Source organism: Python bivittatus, unplaced genomic scaffold (assembly GCF_059951505.1).
Source record: "Python bivittatus isolate LINGU-HERP-01145 unplaced genomic scaffold, Pbiv_v1 ctg000080_np1212, whole genome shotgun sequence".
In the NCBI taxonomy this organism is placed as follows: Eukaryota; Metazoa; Chordata; class Lepidosauria; order Squamata; family Pythonidae; genus Python; species Python bivittatus.
The window spans coordinates 15,301,413-15,327,720 of NW_028277035.1; the positions used below are offsets into that span (position 1 = coordinate 15,301,413).

The 26,308-nt window shown below is 37.5% G+C and overlaps 1 protein-coding gene across 6 annotated transcripts in view; it reads left to right on the top strand.

The window, feature by feature from the left end:
- The window catches only part of GABRG2 (gamma-aminobutyric acid type A receptor subunit gamma2), an 86,175-nt gene that overhangs the window by 20,771 nt on the left and 39,096 nt on the right, over window positions 1-26,308 (top strand). For 4 of the 6 annotated variants that reach the window (XM_088134751.1, XM_088134754.1, XM_088134752.1 and 1 more), the window contains exons 1-5: window positions 5,507-5,660; window positions 10,954-11,021; window positions 11,939-12,159; window positions 12,973-13,055; window positions 14,371-14,508. In XM_088134751.1, coding sequence (XP_087990877.1) covers window positions 10,980-11,021; window positions 11,939-12,159; window positions 12,973-13,055; window positions 14,371-14,508 — 484 coding nt within the window. In that variant the 5' untranslated portion in view covers window positions 5,507-5,660; window positions 10,954-10,979. Of the gene's footprint in view, window positions 1-1,128; window positions 1,152-5,506; window positions 5,661-10,953; window positions 11,022-11,938; window positions 12,160-12,972; window positions 13,056-14,370; window positions 14,509-26,308 lie in introns of those variants that run through there. The other 2 variants (XM_088134753.1, XM_088134750.1) reach the window with 2 other exon arrangements.

Sequence of the window (26,308 nt, forward strand, 5' to 3'; positions counted from 1 at the left end):
TTTGTAATAACAGCAGAAATGGTGGAGAAGAGGGCAAGGAAGATCAAGAATTGGTCAGCACCAGGTGAAGATGAAGTGCATGGTTTTTGGTTGAAATGTCTGACTGCTCTGCACCACTCATTGCCAAGCAGTTTAACAACATACTGCAAGTAGGTGAAATTGAAGATTGGTTAACTGCCCAGAGTCTCTCTTAAGAGAGATCAGTGGTGACTAAATTTGAAATATAAATAAATAACACCTGGCAAAAATAAATAAATAACATCTGGCAAAAACTACCTGATAATGAAAGGTAATCCAACAAAAGGGGCAGCACCAGGCAACTACAGGCCAATTACTTGCTTACCAACAACTTTCAAATTGTTAACTGGTGTTGTAGCTGATGCAGTCCAACAGCATCTAGTTGAAAATAAGCTTTTTCCACTTCAGCAGAAAGGAAACTGCCCAAACAGTAGAGAAACAAAATATCAGCTCTAAATTGACAAGATGAGTTTGGAAAACTGCAAGAGAAGGAAGACCAACCTGAATGTAGCTTGGATTGATTATAAGAAGGCATTTGACCCCCTGCCACATGACTGGATAATCAAATGCCTAGAAATAACAGGAGTCATCAGAAACATCAGAAGCTTTGTGCAAAGATCAATGGCACAATGGAAGACACGTTGTCCAGATCTGTTTGGGAGTAAATGGTGTACATATTTACAAAATCAAACATACAACAACATCCAGAAGGGAAGAATGCTAGTTTTGCTAGTATCTCAGGTTTTAAATGGAAACTTCATTCAAAAATATATAGACATTATTCCTAATGCAAGCATTTCTGTTTTCAAATAATGTAATACATTATGCATTTTCCTCAAATATATGTGCACTTTTATCTATTTATGCATTCTTAATTATAATATCCATCATAATATTTTAAAACGTGTACATGTATATGTGTTCCAGTTGTGCAAATTAGGAAGGGTAAATTTGATACATTTGGACAAAAAATGTAGGTACAACCAATTTCTCTTCCATCTCTAGTTATATATCTGCCCTTGGTGAATCTACCAAACTCAGTAACTGGTTCGCCTAATTTTAAGCTTGGACAACTTGGTATGGAGAATAGAATCCCTTTTTTTTTCCTTACTTGTTTTCAAAATCATAAAAAAGCCTGAATTAGCTTATTTCTAAATGGAAGGAGGACAGTTCCAGAGGGGCTATTGAACCTTTCCTCTAATATCATTCTCCAGCCAAAAAGAGAGAGAGAGAGAGAGAGAAAAGAGAGAGAGTGAGACCTCAAAAATACTTTAAAAAATGTGTAGGAAAAGATACAAGGCTCCAGTTGTTAGGTTCAGCCCAAGAAACTCAGCGGGACAATTCAGGAACAGTTCAGTTACTTTATTAGCTTACACCTACTAGACAGAATCTCACCAGACTAACTCTAACCCCCAACAGCAGCAACTAAACACTCTGAATTCCTTAGGGTGGTGCCAGTCTCATCCTCTTAGTTTTCACATGCTCAGGATGCAGGCTGAGGAGATACTTGAGATTCTTCTCCCCCTCCCTATGACCTTGGACCTCCTCACTCAAGTCTTCCATCACACCAATATCATTTTCCATATGTGAAGATTTGCTGAAAGAATGGTTCTGAGCTGGAAAATATTTTAATGAACTAGAATTAAGCAGCATTGCTCCATCTATTCCAAGTTCAAAATAATTAGATGAATAGGGGAACAGTGTCATTGACATTATTTAATTATGTATTTATTCCACATTTATTCCAATACAGTCAAAAGACTCTCAGTGGTATACAGTATACTCCTATAAAAGATATCCACCATGGAATGTCCACGGTACAATAATAATAAACACAAATAATCCACATTAATGCTAAAAAATCAGAACATACAAAAACAATTGCATGATGTCACTTCATTAAATGATAATGGCCTGAGGGATAATATATAAATTTCATTATTAAATAAACTTCCCTCTGGAAGAGCTCTTCCTTAACCATGGGTGTAAAGCAATGTTGGGGCAAGTCTCATCAGTGGGTACTGTTCTGTAACAGGACACCTCCTCATGACCTCAGCCCCTCCCTTCATGGAACTTAGAAATCATCAGCCCTTTCTCCTGAGGTGGACATATTTAGATAATCAATTCTGGTTAGAGAAGACCCAATCTCACTTCCAAATCTGTGTCCCTGAAGAGAGAATATCATAACTTCATACACTGGATATGTAGTTCTGAAGAGGTCAGAATAGAATCTGTCACTAGACAGAGCAAAGCAAATCTCTTAGATAGCACATATGGGAAGGCAACAGCCCCAGTTGCTCCATTCTGATCTTAAGCCAGGCCTGGAATGGACATCTACAGGTTTTCAATAGAATGTACTTCCCCATGTAGATTTCCAAGTGGTTTTAGCTAAACAAGTATTACTCTTGTTGTACAATGACCTGAAGCTCTCTGTTATACTTTTGAAGGAAATGTCTGCATATAGGACCAAAATGCCAGCCTTGTGTATTCATTCTGAATGTCTGAAAAGGCCTTAAAAAAAGAAAATGTGCAGAAAGAAACAGTTCTTTACATATTTTTGGGATGACAGAAGACTGGCAAATTCAAAATTCTTTAAGTATCATATGATTTGGAACTTAATGATCAAACTAATCATTATCCATGACAGATGATTTTCTTTTTTCTTTTGTGAATGATCAGAATTCTAGTATTTGTGAAGGAAAAGCTTCATCTTTCACTTCCTAGGTCTCATCTGCACTCTTTCTGGTGAAACATTGACATTAATAAGACTCTACTTTGTATTAAGTGGGCACTATTAGTAAGATTCTATTTTGTATTAAGTGGACACATGTAATCAATATGTGGGATGATAGTTGGAAAGAGCAGGATTAGATTTTCTTCCCCCTATGCTGAAGTTGCAGTGCAAATCCCATAAGATAAAGATTTTCTTCAATCACAGTTGATTCCTGGTGATTTCATGGACACAAACTATCATGCAGCTTTGTTGGGCGACAGTATGAAAGTTGTTTGTACCTCCTTGTCTAGCATATAGATCTGGGATTTTCCTGGGGATCTCTCATCCAAGTTAGATGAGCTTTTTTGAGGTAATTCAAAATTGGCTAGGTACTGTCACTTTTGCCGGCTTACAAATCCCATATTCTGCCTGTAATGATTTATTTGCTAAATTGTAAGAGTAACATGAAGCCAGGCCCTGGTCTTTTATTCTATTTCTGAAGACCCTCAAACCCCCTTGAATCAGACTAATAACTTAGATAGATAGAGCAGTTCCATAACAAGGATTTTATAATTATGTTAAAAGAGTAATAATTTATCCAAAGTTTGTTTCCATAGCAAGTTAAGAAAGCTTCCCATTGGCCTGATCTGTGGCACTTTTCAAAGCATCTCTACAGAAATACATTGTTTGTGTCCTAGTGACAGTACATTTATAAAAACCCTTTGCTCTATTCTCTCTTGGTTTCCAGTTATATCAATACAGATTCCTTTAAAATTATATTAAAAAAATCCCCTCTCACCCCTATGGGTGGTATGTGTCTTCTTCAATCTCAGGTCCTCTACCAGAGGCCTGGGAGTTTGAGGGTTCTGCGCAGTATCTTAGCTGTTCCTAGCACTGCACTCTTCTGCACAGAGAGCTCTGATGTTGCTCCTGGGATCTGTTGGAGCCATTCTCCCAGCTCAGGAGTCACTGCCCCAAGTGCTCCTACCACCACTGGGACCACTTTGGCCTTTACTTTTCACATCCTCTCTAGTTCCTCCTTCAGGCCCTGGTACTTCTCCAGCTTCTCATACTACTCCCTGATGTTGCTGTCACTTGGATAATACCTGCGTGTTGGTCTGGATCTGGAATTCCCACAGGATCTTAGCCCTGTTATTCTCCGTGCCCTTCTATGGAATCTCCCATCTGGACTTGGGAGGGTCTAGCCCATACACTGTGCAGATGTTCCTGTACACAATGCCAGCTACTTGGTTGTGCTGTTCAGTATATGCTGTTCCTGCCTACATCTTACACCCTGCCACTATGTGTTGGACTGTCTCTGAGGCCTCTTTGCACAATCTGCACCTTGGGTCCTGTCTAGTGTGGTAGACCTCTGCTTCTATGGATCTGGTCCTTAGTGCCTGTTTTTGTGTGCTATGATCAGTGCCTCAGTGCTGTCTTTTAGTCCAGCCCTTTCCAGCCACTGATGGGATTTCCCAGTGTCAGCCACCTCAGATAGATAGATAGACAGACAGACAGACATATTCTTTTTCCTCTATTGTATTTTTTCCAGTTTAGGTGCTAAGATATGAATAAGTGGTATTTTGTCATGTGATAAAGTGTACATTCAATAACAGTTTTGTTTTAAAATGAGAAACAGCTCCTCCATTAAATGTTATGAAACTATTATATTACAGTTTTATATTTCAAAATAATATGCATAAACATTTTTCAAAGATCAGTGCAAATAAGACCAGAAAACACCCACACCCACCCACCCACCCACACACACACACGTTATCAGTAACTTCTTATTTACCCAACTATTCACTTTGCTAACTATGCAAATGTACTATAAGCTTTGTCCCTTGTGTGTTATCTTAACTCAGAGGTGGCTTATGTGGTATAAATGGCTTTCAACACTGGAGGATTAAAATGCAAATTAGTTTTTTTCCAGTTGTAAAGACTTTTGACCTTGGTTACCTGGTTAAACATCGCTTTCCATGCACACTATGATGTCTCAGTGATATCAGCTGTATCTTGCTTATGTCAAACATACACTAATTCCTACTTTTCCAATTATTGTATTCACTATATGCTTTAATATTTGATATATTCAGCAGTAAAGTGATCAAATGAATCTCACGACAGTGGATTATTATCATTTTTCTACTTTTGCACAAATCATATATTAAACTATCTATAAATGATTCTGAACTAATGTGATTCTTTTAAAGATAAATGAGGGCTCTAAAGTATCTTGTGCATTTAATTTAATACAGGACTTACAAACATATTTAATACAGAGCAGCCTAACAAGCTAAGGTTAAAAATCATTTTGTTTTGTTAACAAAGTAGGACATATGATTGGATGTTATGTTTTAACTTTATACTTGGATCATTCTTGCTATATCATGGATTGTGCTATACATATTTTTCTTCATACCCACTGATTTTTTTAATATGTTGTCTGTTCCAAGCATTTTATGTGAGCCTGCAAAACAGACACATTTAAAAGACTCATAGGATAAAAGATGGAAAATATGCCTACTTTTTTTTATTAATCTAGAACATTTGCTGCGATGGAACTTAAACATCAGTTATAAAAATTATATTCCCTCTTGTCATTTTTTTCCTATAAATTCATTTCAGTATGGTGTTCAGAAATGCTATCTTTTAAAAAGGGGAGGGCTTTTTTTTTTTAGTCATGATGGATTCTTATGGAGCTGTCAAAGAATGTAATTGTGACATTCTCCAGGTACATGACTCCAGTACTCTTTTCCTTTATTTTTTCTAAACAGTACTAGCCAAAAAAGTGATGATGATTATGAAGATTATACAACCAACAAAACCTGGGTGTTGACTCCCAAAGTCCATGAGAGTGATGTTACCCTCATTTTAAATGGCCTGCTGGAGGGGTATGACAACAAATTGAGGCCAGATATAGGAGGTGAGAGTGTTGTGTTTTATTTATTTATTTTAAAGGCAATTAGGTGAAAGGGAAAGAAAATATATTATCTATGTGATGTTTGACAATCAGTATTTTTGTTAAAAACCACTGCTTTCTTTAATAAGTTTGTATCTATTATAATATTTTAAATGTTGCAGCTCAGAGTGATTTTGAAATACTAATAGCATCTTACTGTGCAAATGTTGCTGTTCACTTCATTAAGCTAAGTGTCTTGAGGCTGAAGAGTGAAGTGGGAATTGGCTTCATTGGCAAGGTATAAGTTTGAGAAAGATATTGTATCACTCTGATGGAATACAGGTCCATTGAATAGTATCAATTAAGGTTGATATTGTTCGTGGCTCAAACCATGGAACCTGGACTTAACTGGTCAGGCTGTATCTTTGCAAAAGATGATGTATGTAGGGAAACATTTCACTGAATTTAACAACATGCTTTCAGAGGTATTAGAATATAGTAATAATATAATGTGGAGGATGGAGGAGAATAAGGAATCATGGCAAAAAGAAGATTGTGTTGATTGTGCAGCAGTGTGGAAAAATGAAGTCAGTTGCGCTTTATTAAAAACAAATAAGCAAAACCCAATTCCAATGTTGTCAGGAAAACAATGCATTAGTATTGTGTATGTGTCCTGACAGCCTTAGGAAGCCTGTGTTAGCGAGATAGCATGATCAGAACAAGACAAATTACTCAACCATATTTTTCAGAGAAGTCGGCAAAACCAGAGTAGGGTACCTATCAGACTGTAATCAGGAACTGTTATAGTAGTCTAATCCAAAAACTATGGAAGTAACAGAAGAAATCAGGAAGTGAATATTAGCCATCCTAGTATAACAACCAATAGTCAGTGCAAAAGACATGAGAATGGGGTGAGCTAGGATCTTTGGGTGCCTGAAATGATGAACACAGCTTCACTTTCTCCCATTCCATGTTCAAAGACCGGCAGCTGAATTTAATTCAACACTGTCAGTGGTCAGTGTCTTCCATTGTATAGGCTGCAGTAAGGTGGAGAGTCTGATACATCCAATTCTGCTCTTTGGGTCTCACATTGCTGCTGCTTGGCAAATGTCACCTGAACCAACTGCAACCCAGTGGCTGCAGTAAAGTTGGCATTTCTTTATCCTAATAGGATGGGGGAGCCTCTGTTTGCAGAACATCTACTGATGAGTTTGTGGTAAAAAGAAGACAGCATGAGGTCTTCTTCCTGAAGCACAGTGCCCTGCTGGGAGCCAACTCCCTGAAGGTATAAGAGGAATGAGCAGCAGGGGTGGGGGTGTTGAAATACTTTCAAGTGGATTGGCAGCAGAGAGAAAAAAGCCAGAAGTTTCATCATGAAACTACTTATGTGTCTATTTGTTGTATTTTGTTGGTTTTAATCCTCTGTGTGCCACCCAGAATCACTGCTGTGAGCTGGGAGGCTATAGAAATTGTATGTGTCTATGTATGTATAAATAAAGATATAAATGGCTGCCAATAATTTGCTAGTAATAAAGATCAAAGAGCACGGTGAAAAAATAGGACTAAAATTAAAGATAAAGAAGATCAAACTAATGACAACAGGTACAGCAACCAGTCTTAGACCTGACAATGGAGAAATTGAAATGGTAGATAGCTTCTGCCTTTTAGGATCATCTATCAACAATAAAGGAACCATCAGTCAATAAATATGCCATAGATTGGCACTTGATGGTTATGAAGGCCCTGGAAAAGATATTTAGATGTCAGGATGTGTCTATACTTCTTTTTTCAGATTTTTTTTTTATCCTGCTGTGAGGAAAATATATCTTTGGTTGAAAGAAGCAAGTTTTTAGAGGCCTCAGATGAATGGAATCGCCTTAATAAAATTGAAACATAAAGTAATGTGCAGCACCCTTGAAGCTGGTGTGAACTAGGCTGATTGTAAACTCCTAATCACAAACATCCCCATAGCAATGTAAGGGAGTTAGCACCTTGAACAAATTTGTTTCCTCCTCTCTGACACTATTGCTTTCCTTATAGACAGCAGTTGTTCTGTCCTTGTAGATAGCAGACAAGAACAGGGGCAGAAAGTAACTTCACATTGTGTCCATAATACTGGGAAAGATAGGAAGAAAGAGAAAAAGAGGACAACCAGCAGCAAAGTAGACAGACCAATGGGTGCACCAGTAGAAGACCTGAAGGATCAGGTTAGGGAAATATTGTCTTAGTCTCTAGGAGTCGACAGCAACTTGATGGCACATAATCAATCCAATGATTTGGATGGTGATAAACTCTGGTTTGGAGGGCCAAAAGGAGAAGCTGGAGAAGCAGTTTGGAGTTCTGGTCCAGAAGGAGGAATCCAGGAAAAGAATGAGAAAATTCCTACCTGGGACTCTATGCAGACAATTACAGTGAGCTTTTTTGCCAAGGGAGGGGAGAGAGCTGGGCTATTTAAATATGTACTGCAGTCTTGGAATGGATGGTGCCCTTAAGGAGACTGTTCAGGCTGTTGTGTATGACAGAAGACTGAATTCAGAGCAAGTGTCCCTTTTGGACACCGAGGATTCATTCTGATTGAGATGAATAGTTTTGTATTGCTTAATACAGTATTATGATTGTATCTTTGTTATACCAGTGTTTCTCAAGCTTGGCAGCTTGAAGATGTGTGGACTTCAACTGCCAGAATTCCTCAGCCAGCCTTGCTGGCTGGGGAATTCTGGGAGTTGAAGTTCACACATCTTCAAGCTGCCAAGCTTGAGAAACACTGGTGTTGTACTGTTACTGAGTCTCTATACAGTTTCCTAATGACATAATTAAAAACTGTAAAAAAAGCCACAACTAGAGGTTTTTTTCCCCCTTATTGGATGTCTTTTGCTAGTGGAAGATTTGGGAGCAGGTTTTTTACAGTAAGAACTGAACATGAACCTGCTTGGGTAATCTCTAGCAGAATCAGCTCTCAAACTCAGGATTTCTCTCAGTTAAAGCAGGGTCTACTCATTAAAGTTAATAAAATAAATAATTGATTGTAATGATGGGATTATGAGGAACATGGATTCAGGAACTGGGTGAGAAGAACGATGGCTGAGGAACCAGAACTGCAATATGGGACTATGTATAGAAGAAAACAACAGGTTGGTCAAAGAAGACTTTTTTATTTATGGCTGAGTTACCTTAATTCAGTGTCAAGAAGTGATTGCTGTGACTAGACGAGAAAATAGTTCTCTTCACATTTTTATAGAAAATCCATCCTAGAATAAGAAAAAGCCACTTGAGGGAGGAAAATAGATTGAAGGTTTGTCCAGAACTTAAAAGATGAGACCAGTTAGTTCATGTTTAGTGGAAAATGTGCCATACAGTGTTACACTAGAGAAGAGATGGTGAATATGAGGTGGCTGTTTCTCCTGATGGTATCTCTTTTCCTTGGTATCAATGAGAGAGTCATGCTGTGTTAATGAGATCAGCAGAGAATAGAATGCCCCAGTTTCACAAGTTTTTTGAGAAAAGCAAGTAGAAGTGAATCAGAACTGAAATCTGTTATTGAAAGTTAATGGATAAGGTGATTGATTACAACAGATTTTAGAAACACAATATTATCTTCTAATGTAAATCCAGACAAATTAGATTTTAGTTTAACTAGGATTATTACTTCTAATTATTTAGTTTAACTAGGATTACTCCTAATTATTAATCCTAATTATAATAATTAATTATGCAGTAATGCAGATGGAATGAAAATCCATCACACTTCTTTAGTGCAGAAACTAATTTACATTATTTTACAATGTTCATACTGTATTTGCTGATAGAAAAATGTAGTATTTCACATATTCCAACTCTGTATTTTCTCTTCTTTCTTTCTGAAAAAGTTGAAATTAATTTTTTAGGTGTGGTTGTCAGTTTCATTCCTTTCCTAGGACTGTTTTAAGCAACTTGGATGTTAGCATTTGTAGTGGGGAAGAATGATTTGCAACAACTGTAGTATATTTGTCTAGCAAATATTGCATTGCTCTATTTCACTCATTATTGCTATATATATTTTTTTCATTTTAATGTTGTTTGCTATAGTGGTATTAGTGGCTCTTATTCACACCTGTCATATAGCAGTATGGTTCATGAGACCTGGTTGTTAATATCACACACATTACTGTGCAAGTAAGCCAAAAATTCAGATTATTTTCTCCTCTGCCTGGACAAGCTGACTTATCCAGGCAGAGGAGAAGGAAAGGCCAGCTGCATCTCATAGGAATCAGCAAAGCCAGAGCCATGGCAGAATAATATTCTGGGTTTTCTGGATAGACAGCTTGTTTAGACAAAGCAGAGGAAAATAGAGATTTTTCTTAGTTTTAATTGTTTCAAAAATAGTAGGACTTAAAACACCTAAGGAGGAATTAACTTCTATTGATTCCATTTTAACTAAACTTCAAGTGCATAACTGTGGTTTATGGATTAAATTTGTCTCAACATTTTATATATACAGTTGCCTTTTTAGTTCAGTATGATGCTTTAGTTCAGTATGAAGCTGTGTTACATTAAGTTTAAGCAGAAATCTGACCAGTGAGTTTAGGATTTCAGTGAAAGCCTCTTAACTATTAAAGCATTTACAGTGTCTAACTGTGTACCATACTGACAATATTAAAAAATTAAATAAGGGAAAAATGTCTCCAAGTACTTTTATTTTTACCATGTATGTTCAAGAGGGATATCAAACTGTTTCCTCTTATGTTGTCAGTTCTGTGAGTAAAGCAATCAGAACCAGATTACCAGTCTTTTATTATAAAATTATCACATTTTATAAAATTATAAAATAAATAGAATTATAAATATATAAATTTATAAATAAATGTCTAAAGTAAACATTTATTATAAATTTATTATAAATTGAACATAATTATTAGTACAATTACAAATAATTTTATAAATTATCAACTTTTATCAAATTGCCAACCTTTTATTATCAAGAAATGCCATTGTTTATGTGAAATATTTTTTCTATCAATCTTACATTCTAAAACCACTGCATTTCTCAAGGGTTTTGATCTAATTTTAGATAAATGTAATTATTTAGAACAGATTCTCAAAGTTGTGATTCCAGGGTGATGAGAGAGGTCAGTCCTATTTGAAAGACAAAGTCCTTTCTTCTTGGCATTATTATATAGTTTTTCCTTTCTTGAAATAATACAGCTTTTGTAAAACATTCAATGGAGTGTTGGCTGCTTATTCATTACTTTATATTTTGAATGGCTAACATCATCAGTTATTGTTGGAATTATTGTGTTTAATTTAGATTACAGTCTTACTCTTACTGTTTCTGTTACAGTGCAACCAACAGTAATTCACACTGATATGTATGTCAATAGCATTGGTCCAGTGAATGCTATCAATATGGTATGTAATAGCTCTTCATAGATTTTTGTCAGAATTTATTGAAGATTGTTTATCATTAGTGAATTCTGGTAATCATTATTATATAGTAATAATATATATTAACATATGTATTATGTTAATAATTATATATTAACATATACCCACTGCCTTAGACACATTTTCAGAAAAGAATGGGTAGAAGTTATCTTTCTTGCCTCTGTCTCAACATGGGAGAGTTTGCTGAATGGAGCAGACTGTGCTTCTGGAGACTGAATGGGAAGTTGGTGGAAGTGAAGTGTCCTTTAATTAATTCTATTCTGAAATCAACTTGGTTAAAAGCAAGATGAAGTTTGGTTGGTTCTGTAAATTTAGATGAGGGTTTTTTTTAACCATTTGTGAATAGACACAATTTAAGAATAGACTTTTCCTGCTCTACCTGCATAACTCTTCTTGCGCAACCTGAATCTTTCAGGATTGTTTGACCCATAGAACAGATTGTATAGATTCATGGGAGGTGCAGAGTGAGGCAAGGGAAAGCTAGTTTATATGATATATCATATAGGCATATTCATATACAAATGTATGAGGATAATTACATAATAGGTGGTGCATTTACTAAGTATCAGTTCATAGTGGGTGGGCTACATACAAATAATGCAGTTCAAGATTTATAGCCCAATCATGTGCTTAGGAAAGGTAGGAAAATGTTATTAAATGTTAAATTATGTAACATTTCAGGTATGGGACAAAAAAGATGCAGAAAGACGAACTTAAATTCAGAGTCTGGTTCTATGGTAGATCAAGCTACTGAGGTGGCTGGTTTCTCCTTCCCAACAAAAGGGCCATCAAAGTTTTAAGAAGTAATTCTGTAAATATTTGTTAAAGACCTGACTCAGATCTTTCAGAGCTTCCCTTAACACATTCTGTTATTACTGCAGGAATATACAATTGATATATTCTTTGCCCAAACCTGGTATGACAGACGGCTAAGATTCAACAGCACCATAAAAGTTCTGAGGTTGAATAGCAACATGGTTGGGAAGATCTGGATTCCTGATACATTCTTTCGAAACTCAAAAAAAGCAGATGCTCACTGGATAACAACACCAAATCGAATGCTCAGGATCTGGAATGATGGCAGGGTACTCTATACTCTCAGGTATTTTCCTAGTTCCATTTTGTCTAGTGTGCAATACTTATTCAATGTGCCCAATGTGAATCAAGAAGGTATTATACTTGGTGACTATATGAAGTCTTGAGTATTTCAGTCAAAATGAAGTGAGCATTTTCATTGCTAGAGCAGAACTAATATGATAGAATAGTTAGATCTTTAAAATCAGAGCGTGCAACAAGGCACTTGCCATTTCTCAAACTGGCCCCACTTTAAGGAGAATAAAATGATGTCAACCAATGCACTGCTATGTAATGAAGATAAATGAGTGAATAAGTCCTGAAAGCATCTCCTCCTCTCAAGCCACTCCCCCCGCCCCAATTTGTGTTATCTCAGCATGAAAACAACTTATCAGAAGAATAAAAGATGAATTTTTAAAGGGGGTGTTCTCTGCTATCTTGGCGTGTCCCCATCTCCCTTCTCTCATTGCTTCACAGGAACTAAGTCCTGTGAACTCTACGTATAACAGAGGTCACGAGAGCACATGATCTGCAGCTATCTGAAGACTGCTTGCAGCACTGTGAGCAGAGAAGCAAATCTCAGTAGAAATAACTGGAAAATAAAGGATCTGGGGTTTTGGTTTGGAGCTGTTGTGATTGTTCTAAATAGCCATAATAATATTGCCAATTCCTGTACATCTGCAGAGCAGTACAGACTCACAGCCCTAAAAGGTTTGCAACAAGTAAATACAGGAATTGTGTTGTACGTGAACACATATTGACTATTGTCATAGTTACAGTAAGAATTGGTAGGCTGAGAACATTGCAGATAGAAATAATATCTGTCTTTGTTTCTTTTCAGACTGACAATAGATGCAGAGTGTCAATTACAGTTACACAATTTCCCCATGGACGAGCATTCTTGTCCCCTGGCATTTTCAAGCTGTAAGTAATCAAGAAAGAACAATGGGATTATCCTGATGAAAGAAAGAAGAATTAAAAAAATAAATAAAAAGCTTGATCATAGAGTAATCAGATAAAGCTGACAATGAAATACATAGTATGTTTTTGTTTCAATGAGCAGCAACAATCAGTGCTAAAATTAACACAAATTATTGTACAGATGGACACATGGTATCTATTTCTCCTGGTTTTCATGAGAAACCTGGTGCATTTGTCTATACGTTACTGTAGCTATTTCTAAACAATAGCTATGTGTGGTTATGTGAATGTGAGGTTACTAAATACTGTTGGGAGTCCAAATTAAGCAGAAATGTTGTTGCCAAAAAGTAAGCTAGCAAGCCAGAACTCATACGTGTATACGTATATTCATCACATTTGTGTTCCAACCTTCCTCTGTGCTCAGAAATATGTGAGGTTATGATGCATAGAATTAAACAGAGTTGACCTTGTAATTAATGAAGTGAATGGAATGAAGAGCATCTCTCAGGTGGTGGTGGTCTATGTAGCCCTTGTCCTCTGTTCTCTAAACTCATCTGCTTTCTTCATCCATTATGGATGAAGCTTTTCTGTCATTCATACTGAAAGTTTTAGATGGCTTTTGTACAGAGAGTGAAATGTCTTAGGCAAGTCTTGGGTTTCTCCTATTTTATCATCATGTAACAGTCAGTGAAGTGAATTGAATGAGGATAGTGAGGCCAACTCACTAAACTTCACAGCTAACTGGGGAATAGCATCTAGAACTCCTCACTGCAAAATTCAGTGCTGTGTCCAGAGCACCACAAGATCTGTTTCTCCAAAGCAAAGCATACATAAGTGCACATTTTATGTTTTAGTTATTAATGCATTTAGTAGAGGATCTCTCAGATATGTAGCAGAGCAGTTGATCTTTACAGATTGGCATGCACATCAGCATACATGTTCCTGATAAAATCCATCACTTTCCTGTGTACTTTTTACATTTAGAAAGCCATTATTGAAAGGCAGGTGGGGTGGGGGTGAGCTGCCAGTGAATCTGCCAAGTTTCATCTTTAGAAAAAGTATATTTACAATTTGATATAGTGGAACCTGACAGAGATGTGACATAGTCATGTTTTCCATGTTGGTTTGTAACTGTAAAATCTCTTTCTAAAGTTCTTGTTGCTTTGTGTTTTAAATGAGTTCAATAATCACTGTATTGCAAGAGGGCTGCAATTCATACAAGTGCATCTATAGTATCATTGAGATCCACATATAAATAGGAAAGTACTAGCACATAAAAGAAAATATTGATGGAATCCTGATTTTCCTTGCTTTGAAGATGGCTACCCAAAGGAAGAAATAATCTACATGTGGAAACGCAGTTCAGTGGAAGTGGGAGATACTAGATCCTGGAGGCTCTATCAGTTCTCATTTGTTGGACTTAGAAATACAACTGAAGTGGTTCCAACAACATCAGGTAAGTTAAGTGACTATGGTTTAATCATCTCCTCCCCATTGTCATTAGTAATCCAGATGAATGGTGGAGGGAATGCTTAACATAGAGAGAAATCTAATAAATAAAATAAAAAATAAAATAAATAAAAAACATATTTGTAGCTGGCATGAAACTATGTGGGGTAGCTTGAACAGAATACAGAAAGAAAGGTTAGATTAGAGAAATTAGCTGAAAATAAAAGCATGAAACTTAATAGAGACAAATGCAACGTGTTTCACTTAGGAAACAAAAATTAAAGGCACAGTAGGATTGAGGGGGAGGGGGAGAGCTGCCATGACTAGATAATGAAATATACTTGTGAAACAGATCTTGGAATAGTGGTTGATTGCAAGCAGTCTAATATCACTGCAAAAAAGGCAAATGCAGTTTTAGTATGAATTTCTGAATCATGGGAAACAGTAGTTCTACTTTATTTTGTTTTGGACAGACTCCATCTCATGTACTGTGTCCAGTTCTGTGCACCACGTTCTAAGACTTAGAGAAATTGACCAGTGCAGAGATGGGTAACAAAAATGAACTAAGAAAACTTAGTCTTAGAAAGACAAACTAAGGGAACAAGGCATATCCATGAGAAATGACTGCTAGGGAATATGATAGGACTTTCCAAATACTGTAGTAGAATGGCTGTCACACAAAGAATGACCTGTTGTTCAAGAAACAGAAAAATGGTTTTAAATTACAGGAGGTAATTTAAGATTAAGTGAAAGGAGTTGACAGTGGAACAGTTACCTAAAGCAGTGATGGCCTTTTCTTCATTAGACACGTTAAAGCTAAGAATAGACAGCCATCAGCCAAGGATGCTTTAATTTAAATTCCTGGACTGAGCAAATATTTGGACTCATGGCCTTCAGTAGCCTTTTCCAATTCTATGATTTTTTAATCTATACAGCTATCTCCCAACCCAGCCCCTGGCAATGCATATCTTAGTCATTGTATGTTTAGCCTGAAGGTGTGAAGAGACCTTCTATGCATTTGGGTGAATATATTCAGAAAACTCTGTGTAATGGGGAGCCTTGCTTCTAATCCCATATATCCACAAACATTTATGGAAGATCATTTCTAGCTTAAACCAACAAAGATGAAAGGAAGAGTGGCAGTTGGCATCATATATGAAGATGTTAGAGTTGTGCTGTCCTCACTGTCCCCACTTTTAGCTCTTAGGTGTAGAGAAAACATTCCAACAGAAATATTATATTACATATATAGGATGTTTACCTTGCCTTTTAGACTATGGCTGATAATGAAATCACTGGTGGGCAACCCAAAGGCTGAGGACCTAATTTATTTATTGAAGAGGTTTACAGGGAGTAAGGGCAATCATGCAAAGTGGATAAGGGATCAGCACCTGTAACTACAATTTCCATTTTTGTTTTCCTTTAGTTTCTAAGAAAGGATCTTTTTTTTTTCTTTTTCTTTTATGGAGTTAAACCTATTAAAGGGTTTCCCATTTCAAAACCACCACCAGTGTTTAGCAATTATGGCCTGAGAGGGCTTTGGGGGTCACAATAAAGATGTTGAGGCTACAGATTGCCTCCCTTGCTTTAATGACTCCATCACAGAAAATATGCAAAATAGCAGACAGAAGTTTAGACTCTGAACATGAACCCAGCAGTTTTAAACTAGGCCAAATCACCTATATTCTGAACATAGGTCTTTCTTGAGAAATGTGAGCAAGAGAACACATGAACATGATTTACCAGAGTCTGCCATCAGAAACTGATATCTTTATCCAGTTGCAGGATAAAAAGGTTTTCAAGGACCCTTCTTGTGATTCAATGCCACAACTCCTTTTCTAATATGCTTCTGGAGTGGCAGCACTCCATTTTGCTCGTGCTTGGATTTCAACAATAAATGGAGCAATCGAGCACTAAACTGATGATTGATTTTCTCTGCTTGGCGGGCAAGAGGTGTTATAGTTACATCTTACTGTTCTACTTTGCATTGTATGATCTTTAGTATGTACGCGTAGTCGTCTCTGAAATGACAAAGGGTTAGCGACTCAGAAGAACAATGGCATTAGCTCAGTACTTAACTTGGGAAGAAACATCAGTTAAGGTTGCAGAAAAAAAATCCAGTTGGTGACGCAATATTGCCATCAAATTATCATTATTTATGTGCCATAGATTCCTTAGCTTGGAGTCCACATATTAAAAATAGATTTGGGAAGAGTAGGATTCTTGATCTTGGAACCTATTATGTTATTCAGAACAAGGTTTGTGCTTGGAAAGCATTTTTAAAAAATTCTACTGCCAGTGGCGGCGGCGGAGGAGGAGGAGGAGGAGGAGGAAGAGGAGGAGGAGGAGGAGGGGAAGGGGAAGGGGAAGGGGAAGGGGAAGGGGAAGGGGAAGGAGAAGGAGAAGGAGAAGGAGAAGGAGAAGGAGAAGGAGAAGGAGAAGGAGAAGGAGAAGGAGAAATAAGTGACTAAGAAGATGAGTCAGTGCAGCAATGATTAGACAGCTAAATGTAATATTTGCTGTTTGGACAGTTCAGTGGAACCCTACCAACTGAGGGCCACAAGCTTGAACATGTGCTCTGTGTCCCAGAATTGTGATACTTGCAGTGTTTTTGGAGGTGGGGGAGACCATGTGGAAATTGTGGCAAGCCATCATTAGAATAATCTTTTAAAAGCAGCATTGCCAACCAATAATTTATTCAAGTGACCCATGATCATCTTGTGGATAAAGAAGGGATGGTTGTAACCAAGTGGTAAGACTTTAATCAGCATTGGCACTTCTGAAATATTTAATTCCAGAATAAACAAAGGTTTAATTATCCTAAGCTGGAAGGGGATGAAATGATTATCGTTTAAGGAAGCAATTATAGAGAATATATGTCTGATAAAAATAACTAAACCAAACGTGAAGACCTTCTGCACTCATTGAAGGCATGATACCTTCCTAACCTTCTTTATAGAGGAAGAGTTAGTAATTTCAGACCTTGCCTAATTATATCCCACAGTTTGGAATATGAAAAAGGGACAAATGAAAGCTTTTAGCTTAGTTTCTCAGCTTGGAAAAGTAAGTAATTATACATATGGGTGAACAATATTTGGTCCAGGCCTATATTTTAAAAATAATTTCCATCCTTTTTTTCTTCAGTGATGTTTATCATGTCACTTCACAGATGCTTAAAACATCTTTTTTACAACTTTTTTTTGGGGGGGGGGGGAGAATGAAAAATGTGCCATCAAAAATTGGGAATTTACTACCAAAGTTCAGTTACACAATCTGGGTATGTTCTGCCGTCACAAAATGGAAGCCAACGGCTGTAATTAGAGTCATCAGTGAAGGATGTCAAAGAATGCTTTGCATAAACTAAGTGTCTTATTTCTGGCTCAGTAAGAATTTACTGGGGAAAAAAAAAAGAGTTCACAATAACTTCACTGAGAGTAGTGTACTATCTCAGACAGTCTCTTCCTTTTGCTATCTATTTTCTTTTCCATGAAAAAATCAGAACTATTGGAAAAAAATACTTCAAGTTTTAATTCTTTTGTTTCCCTCTCATGCAACACAGCCACATACACACAAAGGACAACCAATTTTATTAAATTCAACTTGACTTTAAAAGAGGGTGTTCATTAAAGAAAACGATCAGTTCACATTAAGCTAGCGTGGCCTTCCGGAGGGACCATTAATCTGATTTTGCAACCCACAGTAATGATCTCACATTGCTGATGTAATTGAAAGATCGTATTTATTACGAAAGCACTAATGCACAGTCCCTTTCTACTTACTTAAACAAATAAAGTGATCAATATATGTATTGTGCATTTACACAAGTAGCAGCTCACATTAGTTAAGATGGTTATCAGGAATAATTAAGTATGTTTTTCAAGATAATTTGGCCATATTCATTTTTTGTCAGTTGGGGATATATTACAGGTTTCAGGAGCAGTATGGCCTTTAATCTTTCTGTGAAGACTTCTCCTTCCATTTTAGCTTAGAATAAATTCATGACATTCTGGGTAAAGCAGGTAAAGTAGCAACCAGGGAATGGAGACTCACTACTTAACTTCCTCCCTATGATCCAGCAGAGCTCAAGGGGTACAAGTATTTTATTAGTGTATTTAGAACTCCCATCAGACTTCTTTTTGTCAGAAAATTCAAAATTATTCCAGTTTAGTGGAATTGACTTTCATGGGTACTCTCCTCTGAAATGCTGCAATTTGCACTAACAGCTCTAATCCTCCCTAAATGTCAACACTTGCTCGCTCATGGATTAAATTCTTATCTTTATCAGAGGCCATTTGCCACTGTCTCAGAATGGCTAAGTGGACAAGTTTTACTCTATATACAATTTCTCCATGTGCCAGAGGTTATTTCCAGACCATATCAAAATTGCCGACCTCCTGAATCTGTTAGTTCAGCCACCCTGGTGTGCTGACTGGCCATGGTTGCCTGGGAGATGACATGTGGGGCCTGAACTAACAGACTGGGGGGTGAATGCATCCTTGGTAGAGGGGGCAGTTCCACCATCCCGTAAGGAGGCAATGGTCTGACCCCTCTTCAAGCAGCCATTCCTATACTTGACCCCTTTAGACAACTTTAATCTCAAATTAAATAAAATTATTGCTTCTTTGCATTTATATGTTGCCAAATCTGAGCAGACTTGTGGTAGCATACAATGAAACATCTGCAATACAACATTACATATAAAACAACAGAATACAATTTTAAAATAAAAATAAAATATCTACAGTAATAAACATCCACAGTAAATCACACATATTAGAAACAGCTAGTACTAGCAATTAAAATCTATAATACAACTCAGAACCAGTCCCTTGTTAATACTAATAGCAGCACTTCAACAGCTGCATATAAGATCATTTTTAAACTGAGGAACAACATTTATATAAGAAACATCCACTGGATATTTGAATATTCAGAGTAGTCACATAATAGAATAAATCTTCACTGTCCTTTGCTTCTAAAGGGAGGAAACTGTATGGAATTTCATGTAACAAAAAGCTGGTATTTTCTGCAAAGACACAAAGGGAAATAACATGGAAGTTAGAAACCTACATTGGACAAGGGAGAAATGTGCATCTTGCTGGAACTGATAAAAGAATCTACTTCACTGTGAGATTGTAGTGAGTCAGAAGATTTTATTCTAACATGTTACTAGCCATATTTTATGCTGTTAGGAAAAGTGTGCAGTGGAAACTAGATGTTGTTGGTGTTGTTAGATTTTTGTGCACCTAATTCCAATCACTCTGGCCTTATATTGCCTTGGTGCCTCCATTGCTTCCACTGTCATATGCAGATCTTACCAAGTTTAATTTAGCTAATTTTTAAGTTTTTCCTCAATGGGAAATGGGACATAGCTGGCTCTCACTAAATTCATGGCACATGTTCAGATTTTGTGCTTACTGATAATGTACTTCTATAGCTGCTGTGGGTGTAGTCGGGAACACAAAATGGAATTACACATAAGATGAAATGAATTAAAAATCAGTCATAATCCAAATAGAACAATCCAGGCTTTTTTTTCCCTTATGTAAAATGAGTCATCTTCAGTTGGAAGCCTCTTTCTGTCAACAGTGAACATTTCAAACCATTTTTAATCTGGTGTGACTAGAAAAAGCCAGACAATGTGAATGAATTGGTTCTTTTTCCCCTTTAGTGTCTGAAGATGTTATTTCTAACAATAGCATTAACCCCCCAGGCTGCACTTGATTTTTTTTTTTAAATATCTACTCACATTGCTTCTTCAACGAGGTCAAATCTGAAATATTATTTAACACCTTACCTGGTCCTGTGTTTACTTAATTTCCAAAATTATTTCATTGCACAATAGCACTTAAACATTTGACTCTGAACTAATGAGGTCTATTCTGATGAACCCTATAGCTGTGTCCCCAGAGAGAATCTAGAAATGCAAACAGCTGTGTTCATCTGTATGTATGTATGTACACTACAAAGAATTAGATATGGTGCTGAATTAGATTTGCCAAGTCTTCTTTTCTGAAAAGTTTCTCGTCAGCAACAGCTGTACACCAAGCAGATACAACATGATCCTCTCCATGCTGAGCAGAGTGCATAGAGCATAGCAGAATGCTAAGCCAGGATTTTTTAAAACAATGGTTGGTTGAACAAATCATAATGCTTCGATTCACCCATTATGCCAAGCCAAAAGCTAATCAACTGTAATGTGCTTAACTTTAGGTATGAATACAGCTGGGGCAAATAGATGAGAACTTCATTAGGTTCCTTTTTTAAAAAAGATTCCAAAAAATCGCAAATTTAATCCTAAATTATATGGAATAACAACAACAACAACCCCTAGTGAGGCACTACCTTGACATGGTTGTGGGGCTTGTGTGCTCCACAGAGGATGAAAGCTATGCTACAGTTTCAACCATACTGGACAGGTCTCTTCAGAGGAGCCAGATGAAGAGTGTCTCTCCCATAAACAATATGGTGAGATGTAATTTACAAAAACCCATAACAGATCAGTTGTCACCTGGGTCAACAAGAACCGCGCTACGTGTTCTAGTTCCTGGACATCTGGTGACAAGTAGGCTACAGGACTCAGGACTGTTGGCCAAGCAACCAGGGCCAGCAGCTGCAGAAATACTGGAAAAAAAGTTGTTTACCAATAGAAAATATACAAAGACTGAAAACAAAGAAATAATGGTTTACTATTACAAATCAAGTCCAACAAGAACAGGATATCTGAAAAGAATGCACCAGTTCTGGAAAGAACAACATCCAGAATCAGAAATAACAGAACAGAGGCTAGCAGATCAACCTCAATTTATAATCTACAGCTGGCACAAAATGCAGCGGTGCAGAGAGTTTTGAATGCCCATAGGGTGGCACATATAACACCTCTATTATGTGAGCTGCATTGGTTGCCAATTTGCTTCTGGGTCCAATTCAAGGTGTTGGTTATTACCTTTAAAGCCCTTCATGGCCCTGGACCAGGTTATCTGATGAGCCATCTCACTCCGTTATATCCACCTTCCCACTCAGTCTGGCAGAAGGGGCATGTTGTGGATCCTACCAGTCAAGGGATTACAGCTGGTGAGGTCTAGGAAAAGGGCCTTTTCTGCTGTGGCCCCTGCCCTGTGGAACAGCTTACCACTTGAGGTGTGGTCTGCCCCCATTCTCCTGGCCTTCCAAAAAAGTATAAAAACATGGCTGTGCCAGATGGCCTGGGGGCCTGATGGGGGCTCGCATTGTTGGAATTGTCTGGTGGGATGATTGATACTGCTCTCCCCATCATCTTGAATTGTATATTGCCTTGTTTTATAGAATTGTTACTAGTTATTTTAATATGGCTATTTATATTTTTATTGTTTTGGATTTTAATTATAAGCCACCCAGAGTTGTCCTCTGGGGGAGATGGGCAGCATATCAATTTAATAATTAAATAAATAAACAAATAAATAAATAAAAATACAAAATGAAGTATTCACAGAAATAGAATTGAAAGAACTGCAAAGGTATACCCAGGGCAAAGAAATCAAAGGCTTGCCAGAAGTAGCTCAGACAGTAGAGACCTCTCCTCAGAAAAAACAAAGCCCTCTAACTAAAAAGCAAGAGGAATTGAAACAAAGAATAACTGAGCATCTAGAACAGCACAAAAACAACAGAATAAGGTTGCCTACACTGAAGTTTGTTACAAAGAAAAAGCTAGCACAAGTATTAAACGATGCCAATACTGTAATATCAAATATGAGCACCAGCTCACTGCAGGAAACAAACCAACTGATGTACAGCATGGCTGCAGTTATAACTGAATACCTTGGATGCAAAATCAACAAACAAGCGGGGGGGGGGGGGGACCAAAATGGAAGATCAGGTTGGAAAATAAGTTCAGCATGCTAAGATCAGATGCAAGCAAGCTAGAACAGATTAAAAAAAAGAAGCCAAAGAACAAAAAGAACAAAGAATACCTGATCAAGAAATATCACCTAGAAACAAGGAAGATCAAGGAAGCACTGGAAATAATAAAGCAGCAAATAACAGCCATAGCCAAAAAGATCAGCAGATATGAAGCTCGAATTGTACACTACAGGCAGAATCTCCAATTTCAGTTGAATCAGAAACGTTTCTACCAATCCATCAACAGAGAGACTGCAATCAACCAGTCAGCACCTGACAAAGAAGAAACAGTGCTGTTCTGGGTGCAGCTATGGGACAACCCAAAGAATACAAGAATGCAGCTTGGAAAAAGGAGGTGGATAAGAATAAAAAAGAAGCTGAAATAAAAGAACTTGTAATAACAGGTAATTATGTGAAGCAAAGGGCAAGGAAGATCAAGAATTGGCCAGCACCAGGTGAAGATGAAGTGCATGGTTTTTGGTTGAAACATCTGACTGCTCTGCACCCACTATTGCCAAGCAGTTTAACAACATACTGCAAGGAGGTGAAACTGAAGATTGGCTAATGTCTGGCAAACCCTATCTGATAATGAACAATCCAGCAAAATGAGCAGCACCAGGCAACTACAGGCCAATTACCTGCTTGCCAAAAACTTTCAGATTGCTAACTGGTGTGGTGGCTGATTCAGTCCAACAGCATCTAGTTGAAAACAAGCTCTTTCCATCTGAGCAGAAAGGAAACTGCTAAAACAGCAGAGGAACAAAAGATCAGCTCCTAATTAACAAGATGATTTTGGAAAACTCCAAAGAGAAGAAGACGAACCTGAATGTAGCTTGGATTGATTACAAGAAGGCATTTGACCCCCTGCCACATGACTGGATAATCAAGTGCCTGGAAATAACAGGAGTCAGTAGAAACTTCAGAAGCTTTGTGCAAAGATCAATGGCACAATGGAAGACACAGTTGCTGGTCAATGGTGATAGACTGGGAGAGGTTAATATCAAGAGAGGGATCTTTCAAGGAGACTCACCACTATCACCACTGCTGTTTGTCATTGCACTGATTCCTCTGTCAACAATACTGAACAAGTCAGGCCATGGTTATCAAACATCAAAACCATCTGCCAGATTATCCCACCTCCTTTACATGGACAATCTGAAGCTGTATGGAAAAACACCATATGAAATGAAATCACTGCTCAACACTGTCCAGATATCCAGCCAAGATATTGCAATGTAGTTTGGACTGGACAAATGTGCCACCCTTACCATCAGCAGAGGAAAAATAATGAAAACTGAAGGAATCAAGATGCCCCATGGAAATAACATCAAGAGTCTGGATGAAGAAGATAACTACAAATACCTGGGGATCCTTTAGGCTGACAACATCAATTACACTGAAGTCAAGAAGAAGGTTAGTAGCGAATACATCCGAAGAGTGAAGAAGATCTTAAAGTCCAAACTCAGTGGTGGAAATAACATCAAGGTGATTAACACCTGGGCAATTTAGGTCATTAGATATATAGCTGGAATAGTGGACTGGGCTCACTAAAATCCTTGTGAAAGGAAGACCAGAAAAATAATGACAATTAATCATGCCCTTCATCCATGCAGCGATGTTGACAGACTCTACTTACCAAGAAGCATAGGTGCGCATGGAATCTTACAAGTACAACAGACAGTTGAAGAAGAAAAAAGGGCATTAGAAGAATATCTGAAGGACAGTGAAGAAGATGCACTGAAGCCAGTACACCATGTAGGCTTACTGAATACCAAAGAAACCAAACTGGGCTATAAAAAAGACCAAATGAAGAATAGAAAAGGGACATGGCAATGCAAACTATTACATGGCCAGTACACACACACACACACACACACACACACACACACAAACTAGCAGGTAAAGCAGATAACAACAAGACCTGTCAATGGCTAAGAGCAGTAAAGTTGAAGAAAGAGACCGAAGGGCTAATTTTGGCTGCACATGACCAAGCCTTAAAAACAAATGCATATAAAGTCAGAATTGAGAAGACAGTAACAGTCAGCAAATGCTGCCTCTGCAAAAAAGCTGAAGAAACAGTGGACCACCTAGTGAGCTACTGCAAGAAGATCGCACAGACTGACTACAAACAATGGCATGGCAAAGCAGCAACAACGGACATTGGAATATCTGTAATAAGTACTATTTTCTTGCCAGCAAGAACTAGTGGGACCACAAAACAGACCAAGTAATAGAAAATGAAGAAGCTAAAGTGCTCTGGGACTTTAGAATTCAAACAGACAAGTATCTGCCACACAACACCCCAGACTTAACAATTGTTGTTAAGAAAGACAAAAGAGTCTGGATAGTGGATATTGCAATAGCTGGAGACAGCAGAACAGAAGAGAAAGAACTGGAGAAAATCACAAAATACAAAGACCTGCAAATAGAAATAAAATGACTGTGGCAAAGGAAAGCAAAGATAGTATCAATAGTAATAGGCACTGGGGTGGGGCGGGGGAGGGATCCCAAAACATCTGGAGACCATCAGCATTGACAAAATCACCATTAGTCAGTTGCAAAAGGCAGCTTTACTTAGAACAGGTTATATTCTGTGACAATACCTCTAACACCGTCAAACAACATCTGCCTATCCCAGTTCCTTGGGAAGGACTCGATAGGTGGATTAAAATGCCAAATCCAGTCTAAACATCTGAATGATTGTGCAACCAACTATCATCATCATCATCATCATCCCTCCTGAATTGTAGGGACAGCATAACCATCCACTTTACCCATCTTTATATCTGAAAATATTCTAGGTGTTATCTGAAACATCAGTATTCATACAATGGGAGAAAACATCACCATCCCCTAAACCTGAATTCTTAGTGAGTAAGTAAAGGGAAAGATAAAGATTCTCTGAAGACAAGCTCAGTTTCTGGTAGCTATATGGACATATCCATGTGGCTTTCTTGGCAACAATGCAGAAGTAGTGTATTATTGTTTTCTTCCATGATGTTCTCAGTCCGGTCTACAGTCCTGGTATTTGCTGGTGGTCTTCCATCCAAGTAGTAATCTGATCCAACCCTGCTTAGCATTTTCAATAGGGCAAGGTCAACTGGATGCTGCTATATGCTGTAGATTTTGAATAAATACACCTGCTAGTCATCTACTACTAAGTAGATGACAAAAAATAATAATAAAAAAAAAAAACTAAAAGGGGGATTGGAGCAATTTACTTATTTTTTCCCCATATCCAGCTAACATAGTTCAGTTGGCATACTTATTTTCAGATGTATCATCTCTTACCTTCTGTTTTTGACTTGGAGAATTCCAAGTTTTCTCACAAATCTTAAGTTGGTAGCTCTTGATTGACTGTTCTGGGCATATAGTTCTTGGATGAAATAGAAACACAGTAACTGATCCAGTTACTGCTTCTCTTCAGCTAAGGAAACAGAATTTCTAGATAGGCATCTTCTCCAGTGTTTCTTTGCCCTAAGCATGATGTTGAAGAAAGAGACTGGAGAGCCAATATCCCTGTAAGGTTTAGCTAGATAAGAAATGCACAAACAGCTGCTACTTGATGTACATTCCCAACATATCCTCAGAGCATCTAGTAAAACACATTGTGTGATGTGACATCATTGTATTGTTAATTTTCCTGCCTCTTCCACTGATAACCAAAGAAGTGAGATGGAGATGGAATATTTCATGGTTCAATGCTCTTATGCCACAGCTGAGCATTTTGGGAGTTGAAATCCAAGATTCCCAAGGTATAGCAGATCGAGGAGGGCTAGACCATATGTTTGAGAAAAGATAGCCAAAAACACAGAATGGAGAGAGCCTTTTTATGAAAGCAGCATGTGTGAGTTTTGTTGAAAGCATCCTTCTCGACCTTAAACATAGAAAGGAGGAAAAGAGGTAGACAACAGGAGCTAGTTCATTTA